Here is a 10267-nt window from a genome sequence, read left to right on the forward strand (position 1 = left end):
GAGAGTTGAACTAGACTTGGCCTAATCCGAAGGTTCGTTCGCAAAATGGGAAGGTTTGATTAAAAATAATACTCATTTTTTTAATGGGTTAGGCCTCAGGTAAGTTTTTTTTTGGCTTGAGTTCGGCCCAAACTTGCAAAAAAAAAAATTGATGTTGTTTCTATTGTTTTGCTGCTGTGTTTTGTTATTGTTTTGCTACTATTTCGCTATTATATTGTTACTATTTTTTTTTGTTGTTGTTTGGATATTGTATAATTTTTGTTTCATTGTTAATTTTGCTATTATTTTTTTGTCCAAGCTTATTTTTCGAACCTATATTTCTTTTCAAACCCTTCCACTTTTCAATCAGGCTAAATGACCCGATCCATGATCAGGTGTAATTATCATTAATTTTCATATAAAATATGAAAAAAGATTAAAGCACCCTCTTAATAATATAATTAACTTTGTGAAAATAATAACTTTTTATTTATTTCCCAACTAAATTGTTAACTGATTAACTCTTGACATTAATTCGGTCAGAGCTTTTAAGTATAACCAACATGTATGCATGCGTATATTTTCTCCTCGTCTAATCTTGTTTTATCATCATTAGACTTAATTATTTTGTCCCGAACCTAAAACTCCAACTACTTAACACGTATCCACTCATTCCAACTCAATTTTGACAAAAAAAAAAAGAGACAATTTTAATCTAAAATTATCAAAATTTAAAACCAATCAAAATTAAAATAATTCAAACCCAAAATAACTCGAAGCCGAGATCAGAATAAAAACCTAAAATAATCCCAACATTGCAATCTAAAACCACCTAAACCTAAAATTAAATCCAACAAAACAAAACTAAAAAAAGTAACCGAAATGTCCTAAAATTTTAAGCCCTAAATAAGTTCACCTAAATTAACCCCAAATATTATTTAGTTTACAAAGTCATCCCTAACCTTAATACAGTAAAGTTTCTAAATACAACTCAACTTGCTAGCTGCTACGGGTGTTTGGGCTAATTGTTAAAAAAAACCCCTTCTGAACGGCTTCTCCGTGTTACCCTCGCTGTTTTATTGTTCCATTTTTCTCTTAATTGTTGCCATTTTTAGCAAAAAAAAATGAAAAAAAAAGAAACAAAAATTTTCCATTTCATTTATATCAAAACCCGAGGAGAAGAAAGACCTTTAATACCAACCCATTTCCCATTCCTTTGATTCTCTTTCTTTGTTCTTCCTTTTGGGTTTTTGTTCTTGATCGTAAATCGCCGAGTCTTTGATCATTTCAAGAATCGGCTACATTGAAGGAAGCAGAGAAAGAGAATAATAAGATAACCATTTGTTTAAAATTTTTTTTTGAGGACTTTAATTTGGTTTTTAAATGATGTTGATCAGAATTGGGTGGTTTTGAAGTACTATGGAACTGATTGGTAAACGATTAAAAGATGACGCTTTACATTGGTCGCGAAGCTTCAAAGGTGGGTGTCTGTGTTTGTTATGGTTCGTTCTACATGAGGTTTTTTCAGGGTTTTTGATTTGGTATTTTTTAAAAAATTATTTGTAGTTATGGAAGAGAATTTGTGCAGAAACAAGTGCAGAGAGCAATCTTTTTATAGACAATTGGAAATACATTATTGCCGGTTTCGTTTTTCAGGTTCATTTTCTGCATTTTTTTTAATAGATGCTTGATTTTATGAAGAGATTTGTATATAGTGAATTGTAATACTTAGAGAAATCTAAGCTTATGGCATTGTTTTAGCATTTGAATTAGGGTTGAAGGTGTTACTTTTATGCTGTTTCTCGAAAGAATTTTGGGTCATTTGAGATTGTTAAATGTGTGTTTGTGTGTTGCAAAGTTCAAGTAATACTTTAATTAGTCATTTTCTGGCCTTTTGTTTTGGTATGAAATCTAGCATTTGAGGGTTTAAGTTGTTACTTTTATGTTGTTTCTCGAAAGAATTTCGGGTCATTCGAGATTGTTTAGTGTGTGTTTATGTGCCTTTGTTTTGGTTTTGAAATGTAGCATTTGGATTAGGGTTTAAGGTATTACTTTTATGCTGTTTCTCGAAAGAATTTCAGGTCATTCGAGTTTGTTTAGGGTGTGTTTTTGTGTTACAAAGTTCAAGTATACTTAATTATGTTCATTTTCTGGCCTTCTGTTTTGGTACTGAAATGTAGCATTTGAATTAGGGTTTAAGTTGTTACTTTTACTCTCTTTTTCGAAAGAATTTCAGGGTCATTTGAGATTGTTTAGTGTGTGTTTATGCATTACAAAGTTCAAGTATACTTAATTATAGTCATATCTGGCCTTTTTATTTTGGTACTGAAATGTGCATTTTGCTCTCTGAAGTACATACATGGTGTAGCCGCTCGAGGAGTTCATTATCTACACCGGCCTGGACCGACACTACAGGATCTTGGATTCTTTCTTCTTCCAGTAAGTACACGTTTCTTCTGTTTTTCCCTTTTGCTTATATCTCCATGATGTACAAGTTTCATATACTTAATTTTCTTGTAAATTTAGGAGCTTGGACAAGATAAAGTCTATGTTAGCGAGACAGTGTTCATGTTTGTCTTTCTATCATTTTTCTTGGTAAAGTTATATTCCTCATTAGTTTCATTTTTTTGTAGCATCGTTTTTGTTTCCACTTCTAATGCATGAATTGTTATTTGCAGTGGACTTTCCATCCTTTTGTTTTCAAGGTCAAAAAGTTCTATACGGTTCAAATTTGGTGCAGGGTGCTAGCATATTTAGTTGTAAGTGCTAATGCATTAGTCTTTCTCTTTTGTTCTGATCATAAATATGCACCCACCATAGGTTCCTTCAATAAAGCAGTTTTAAGGTTCTTTGCTTTTCATATTTTGCCAATTTATGTTACCATGTTTGAGTGAGAATCAACTTCAGCATTGTTGGTACAAAACCCTTTTTATCTTTGACCAAAGGTTTCTATCCACAGGGACGAAGCTAGAAAATTGCTTTAGGGGGGCTAGAAATGAATCATAAATTATTGGGGGGCCAAAGCGCAAATTTACTAAGATGTAATTTCATAAAAATTTAAGGGACTAAATGGAAAATCTACCATTTTGGGGGACCAAGGCCACTGCTTGCCCCCCTTTGTCTTCATCCTTGTCTATCGATTGGAAGTACCACTTTCATCAATGACCGGTCCAGTAAAAATTGAACTCAATGCTGAAGTTGTTCATCTATACTAATTTGGTGCAAATCTTGATAAATCAGAAGCCTTTAGCATTTCCTCTGTAATTTTACTTAATAGTTGTTTGTTTCATTTATTTATTTGTTGCAGGTTTCTCAGACTCTCCGAATTTTCACTTTCTATTCTACTCAGCTTCCCGGTCCAAATTACCATTGCCGACCGGTATATTTGTTCTCTGGGGGTTAATGTAACAAATGAAACGGATTGGTTTTATTGTTTTAGTAAATAACTTGTGTTTGTTGCAGGGTTCAAAGCTTGCTAGATTGCCAGAACCGGATGGTGTGCTAGAAGTCCTCGTAATTAATTGTTTGTATTTTTCTTTTGTTGAACTCTTGATTTATTGTTTTTAAAAAACATAGATATGTTCTTTAAGCATATACTCATTTGATTGTCGAATTTGCAGTTCCTCAAGGTGTAATATATGGCTGTGGTGACTTGATTTTTTCATCACACATGATTTTCACCCTCGTCTTTGTTCTCACCTATCAGAAATACGGCACACGAAGGTAAAACATGGTTTGTTCGTATTTAATCAATGGACGAGTCATCCTAAGTATGGCTGTAGTTGTAGCCTAAGTATGTTTGATCGGTTTTCTCGTATATAATCAATGCACTAATCATCCTAGCTTTGCTCTGTAGACATTGCATATGAGTAAACAAATTGATTGGTTTCTAACGATGTCATTTGTACAATTGCAGATGTATAAAGCAATTTGGTTGGTCGATAGCTGTTATTCAAAGTCTCTTGATTGTAGCATCTCGCAAACATTACACAGTTGACGTAGTTGTCGCTTGGTAATGAAGCAAACTCCCAAAATTTTTTATTTATACATAACTAAACTTCATCTTCGTTTTAATTTGGCGGGGTTTTCTGCAGGTATACTGTTAATTTAGTGGTATTCTTCGTAGACAAGAAATTGCCAGGTTAGAAATGTTTCGATCTTATCTAACTTTGGTCATGGCATTTTGGTAGTGGTTCTAACACTAACATTTTACTGCAGAATTGTCCGACAGAACTAATGGAAGTTCGCTTCTTTTGTTACCATTGAGCACCAAAGATAAAGATAATTGGACCAAAGAAGAGAATCACAAGCTTTTGAACGGGAATTCTGTAAACCCTGCTGATCGGGTACGGTAACTTTATCAGTTTAACTCTTTTCCCTCTTTGGATATCTTGGTATTTATTGGTAGTGTTTTCTAAATTTGTTTAGAGGCCAAGATCTCAGAGTAATGGCAAGAATCTGGAAGATGTCAATATAAACCAGGTCGATACTTAAATGAACAGTACACCATAATGGGGGACTGTTTTGAAACCATATCGTTCTTGGATTTAAAGGCTCGGCTTCTTCCAAAAATGGTAAACTTTATTTGTAATTCTTAAAAGAAAAAAACAGTACTTGCTATTTCTTGGTTTAAAACCATCATCAGCTATCATTAGCATCAAACATGTACATGCTGGTTCTTTCTTTTCTCTTGTTGATAGCTTTTTTTTTTCATTTGTTGTAGCTTTTGAAATATTGGTTCTCTTTTTTTGTCTAATTACGGTTTTAGTCCATCTAACATGGCAAAATTTGAGATTTAGTCCTTCTACTTTATTTTGGCATAAATTGTTCCCTCGATTTTTATAATGTTTTTACTTTTTAGTAGGTAGTTATTGTTAAAGTGATGACAGTAAATTTTCTTAAACAACATTAAGTATTCATTGAACATCTAAATTTATTATTGGTTGAAATAATAGTAAAAAAAATTCAATTATTCTTTAACTGCAACAATTAACGGTACTATTTGGTTTTAGTCCATCTACCATGGTGCAATTTGAGATTCGGTCCCTTTATTTTGGTATAATTTGGTTTTAGTAGGTAGTTGTTGCTGTTAAAGTGATGACAATAATTTTTTCTTAAACAACATTAAGCATTCGATTTAATTTTCCATTATCTTGACTGTGACCAAATAATGGTAAAAGAAAATCCCAATCATATTGATTTAGACCTATTTATAGTAGAGGATCAAATTATACTATCGAATTATGTCAAATTCAATGTGAATGATTGGAACATAATTGTTGTCTCTCTCAATACAGGATTTGCAGGTGAGAAGTGCTTGAATCTCAAAAGAACTTAAATCCCAAAAGGGGGTACGAACTATGGCCAAGCTTTGAAAACTCTGGTTCCTGTGACTAAAATGGCTATGGTGATTTCAATACCCTGGAGCCACCATTTGTCTACAATTCTTACCCTTTTTCAATACCTTTGAATGGGGCAATGATGTACATGGAAAGAAAGAGAAAGGCTTCTTTTCGTAGCCAGGCTGCTTAGTCTTTATTGCTTGTGTAAACCCTTTTTCTTGTAATGTTCCAATTAATATACCTTCCACAGTTTTTTTAACAGCATTTCACTCTTTAATAGAAACTGTCACTCTCTAATAGAAACTTGAAACTTGTTAGGATAATTATCACCATCTATCCAAATTCCATCTGGGTTTGGGCCGATAGGTTTTGAACCGGCATCTGCCCAAACTTACAAGGTCTCAGATTGAGCTTGCAGGCAGAGTTCGCTCGCCGAGCCTATTACCTATGAATCTATATGTGCATGAGAACATTTAACACGTATTAAACCTAGAATAGCGGCGTGTCTGTATGAATAGAGCTTACCTAGTATGTCAATTCAATGAATAGTACCCATATCATAAAAATAGAAAAATATCACTAGAAAAAGAGAGAAAAAAAATTACCTCAACAAAACAAAATATTGGGTCTTGATTCTCTATTTTTGGGGGTCAATTAATTGGAATTTATTAATATGCAAGCTTACAAAGAAAGTGAATCTTAATGGTATCGGTACATAAGAATGTAAGCGCTAAGCTACACATATCTCGAAAAACTAGTATCATCGTTTGATAAAAAATGAAGACATTGGGAAATACATGACCCTAAAAGATGTTTTTTTCCGACTTTTTCACCTAAAAAGTTTAAAAAATAAATTATCAATTAAATTGATTAAAAATATATAAAAATTGAAACCATCCCAAAATTCAATATAATAATTTTTATTGTTTCTTGTTCTTTTAAAATTAACCTTCAATGTTACAAAAAAAAACTGAAAAAAAGTTAAATTATATAATGTGTAAATGTTGAAGGTTAAAAAAGTTAAATTACATAATGTGTAAATGTTGAAGGTTATGTTATAATCAAAACTAAATCTATATAATTTATAAATTTTGATAATTAAAGTTGCTATTAAGTCAATTTTAAAAGCTACCACCATTAGTTAACCAGTGACCAAAAAAAAAAAAATTAAATAATTGAATGATCAAAAATAAATTTACTAATAATTAAGTGACTACAAATATAATTTAACTTAAAAATATGTTATCTATCTTTATAAATTGTCAATGTAATAAAAATGTCAAGTATATGTGCTGTACAACAGCTAGTGTTGCTTGCCCATGTGGGATTCTCTATGGAGGGTGCTTATGTCGACAAATTGACGGCAAAGAGGCCCCATTTTTCTTCCATAATCTTATAAGCTAAGGTTAAAATGTTTGATGCCCTCAAAAGCAATGCTGCCGCAATTTAAGCTCTGAAAAATTGGTCCTACTAGTTTATCTCATTTTTATCCCGTAAATTTTGATATAAATTCGAAAATCAACTTGATTTAACCTGATTAGATCATAAATATTTAACAACTCAAATTTATTAACCCTAATTAAAATAACTTTAAAATATAAAAATCTAAATTGTTCCAATCCAAATTAACTTAAAATAGATTTCATCCGATAAATTTTCGGGCGGAATGGAGGTGCAAACTTTCATCATTGTTGCATGTAATAACGACCACTTTCTCCTTTTGCATGCATTGCCGGGCCTTTAGGTTTTTTTTTTTTCATGTAAAAGAATAACCAAAAAAAGGGTCCTCTTGAACCCTAATAAGTGGGTGATATTAATTATGTCACCACCTGTTAGACATGGATTCTCTTTATTTTTCTATTATTTTTATTTTTATTTTTTCGATCTTTTATAGGATTAAGTTTTAAATTTAAGCATAATAGAATAATTAAAATTATGGGTTTTAAAGAGGTTATCAATAACATAAAGGTAGAGGAGCTACAACCATAAATAGAATGGTTTGATTGAAACGATATTTTTATTTAAGAGTTCGATTAAAATTAAAATTCTAAAACGAGCATTGGGATTTCATCTTATTTTATAACTCAAAAATAAAATTAAAAAATAAATCGATGAGTCATGTTTACATATGGTTATAGACGGGCTAGGAGAGATATTCTTCGAAAAAAATAAAATGAAACTCGATGTTCTCAAGTTTTTATAAGATGAAAGTGAACTTCAAAAATGTCGAAGTTTTATAATGAAAAAAGTAATAACATAAGTTTCTCTCCTTCATCTCTCCTTTTTATTCTATTTCTTGTGACTTTACATTTTTCTCGTCTCTATTACGAACATTTGTATATTTAATCTCATATTTATCTTATAAAAATTTGAAATAGTCTGAAGTTATTTCGTTTTCGTTGAAGAATATTTCTCAAAGCGTAAATAAATCAAATTACATGTTTTTCCCATGTAAGATGTGCAACTCAATTTTCCAATGGATTCCTAAAAAATAATTTTTTATGATAATTGTATATTTATAAATAATTTTTAGATGATTTTTTTTTCATAAAACATGATTCTTGTTTCATGCAGAACACATATTTCCCAATTTAATTTCATGTACCACATTTTCAACAAAAACAAAAGCGTGAATCCAAAGAAAAAAAAATTGTGGAATTGTCCCTCTCAAGATTCTTAGTAAAATAAGGGTCTAATTGTGATTTTAATCCTTTAAACATTCAACTGACATGTAAATTTATTAATAATTGAATATGATCGATTGGATTTTCATGACCAAATAAATTTATTTTCAAAATCACAAGGATTGTAATTACTTGTGCAATCAATTTAAATTTATTAATAATATTATAAAAAGATCAGATATATTAAACTAGAAAGATCACGATTCAAATTTTAGCATAATAAAAGAACTAACATAATAATTAAACCCGAAATAAGATCATTAAAGGCAATCTTTTCTTCTTTTTTTTTTTTTGTACATATAATGATATAGCCTTAAAGCTAAAGTTATGTCAGTACTAATCTATCTCAAACAATGGACACATGGTGCGATGGATGTCATCATCCAATAAATTTCTCACAATATCTAGGGGTTTCTTACAAATAATCAATTGTTCCATTTTGTCTCGAGCCTCTTTGGCGATAGATCTGTCTCTATGTTACTTTCTTTCAGGATCTACTAAAATTTTACTTCCCAATCCTTAATATATCAGTCTTGAATAAGCCTAACTTCACTGTAATTATTGGCTATTGCTAATCCCTTTTGTATAACGGCAATCAGCAGAGAATTATCACTCTCAATCTCTACTTGATAGTACTCCTATGCCCAAGCATACTTTAAACCTTCAAGTAACGCTCGAGCTTCAATTTGAAAAATATCTGACAATCCTACTACCATTTCAAAAGCCCCGTCCAACTTTCATTTGGCTCTCTCACCACTCCGCCTATGGCCGCTCTTGGACTAAAATTCGATATTGAACCATCAACATTCACCTTATATATATGTCATCCATGAGTAGAAAATTGCCACTAACCCTTAATCATGGATCTACAAGTTAAATCAATTTCTTTAGTATAAAAATTGTAAGTTGGAGCTTAGAAATGTATAAAAAAAATTGTTAATGCAACTTTACCAAAATCTTAAGACCAAACTGATGGACAATCACATAAAATCTGCTTTCCCACGCCATTGATTTGTTTGACTTTTTGAGCAAACGAAGCACGTTGCTTGTCGTTGATATGTTTGACTTTTGACATTATGTAAATTAAAAATCAAAGAGGGAAAGGAAAATCAAATGATGAGTTTTGAAGAAAAAGGAAATAGCTTTTATGGAATGGGGTTGGATAAATTGTAAAATTCAATAAATTATAGGGTTAATTTTAATAGACATCCTCTAATTATGCTTAGATTTTAAATTGATCCTTGAACTTCAAAATGTTTTGATTGCATCCTTAAAGTATTAATATTATATCAATCAAATCCTTTTATCAACCTAGACATTAGTTTAAACATTAAATGCCATATCAAAAATGGCGATAAGCATATTTAGAACACGTGAATTAAATTATAAATATGTATATGTGTATATATATATTATATGGACAATTTGTATCTAACATGTTAAAAAAAAGAAAAGAAAATAGTTTCTACATTAAACACGTTATTTTTAAGTTGTCCATTCGATAATTTGGGTAGGTGTATTTACAATTTTATTCACATGTTTTAAATATGTTTCACATTAAAACTTAATTAGAGGTGTCAATTGAGACACTGGTGCTCCTAAGCTACTTGAGTTTCATTCAAAAAAATTAAACTAGATTCTTTGTTTGTCGAGCCAAGATGGAACTCGAGGTGCTTGAGTTATTAATTAAGTCAAATTTGAGCTTAGTAATACCTGGTTCGAACGACTCATAAGACTTATCAATCTTTTCAATTTTAATATATATTTTAGACATTTTATATTATGTTATTATGTTATTGCCCTTAATATATGTTATTAACTCTAATATTAATTGTTGAGCCTAGTTAGAGCGCAAGTTTAAATACATGCGAGCTTAATCATGCTTGAGCTTAAGTATAAAAATTGATAAACAAGCTTAATTGAGTTAACTCGTTTATATCCCAACTTGACCTCAAGCTTGAAAATAGATGTTCGATTAAGTTTAAGTGAAATATCGAGCTTTGAATTTCAAGTCGAGCTCAAACTTTTCAGTATTGAAGCTCAGTTCGACTTTCCTCTATTACTCCCGTAATTTGAACTAGAATTTAAGTACTAAATTGACAATTTAGTGGAAAGAAGAACCCAAGGGATATAATACTAGTACTTCGAGAACTTAACAATTTGACGTTTAGGGACCAATTTAAAATCTGAGTGATAGTTTGAGGGCATTAATTGGAATTAACCCTGAATTGCAAGTCATAAAATGTCGCATTTTTATTGCAG

The 10267-nt window shown here is 30.9% G+C and overlaps 1 protein-coding gene across 2 annotated transcripts; it reads left to right on the forward strand.

Moving 5' to 3' along the window:
- Positions 1-953: 953 nt before the first annotated feature.
- On the forward strand, positions 954-5624 carry LOC108464974 (phosphatidylinositol:ceramide inositolphosphotransferase 1-like). Of its 2 annotated transcripts, none has more exons than XM_017765274.2 (13): positions 954-1459; positions 1546-1635; positions 2332-2418; positions 2506-2574; positions 2658-2738; positions 3287-3358; positions 3442-3502; positions 3600-3702; positions 3896-3991; positions 4074-4120; positions 4198-4325; positions 4408-4553; positions 5277-5624. In XM_017765274.2, the coding sequence occupies exons 1-12, from the start codon at positions 1427-1429 to the stop codon at positions 4471-4473; spliced, it is 933 nt and encodes a 310-aa protein (XP_017620763.1). In that variant the 5' UTR covers positions 954-1426; the 3' UTR covers positions 4474-4553; positions 5277-5624. The 2 variants fall into 2 exon arrangements, with proteins under 2 accessions (XP_017620763.1, XP_017620754.1); XM_017765265.2 differs by having other exon boundaries at positions 1568-1635.
- The last annotated feature ends 4643 nt before the right edge of the window (positions 5625-10267 follow it).

Source organism: Gossypium arboreum, chromosome 2 (assembly GCF_025698485.1).
Source record: "Gossypium arboreum isolate Shixiya-1 chromosome 2, ASM2569848v2, whole genome shotgun sequence".
Classification (NCBI taxonomy): domain Eukaryota; kingdom Viridiplantae; phylum Streptophyta; class Magnoliopsida; order Malvales; family Malvaceae; genus Gossypium; species Gossypium arboreum.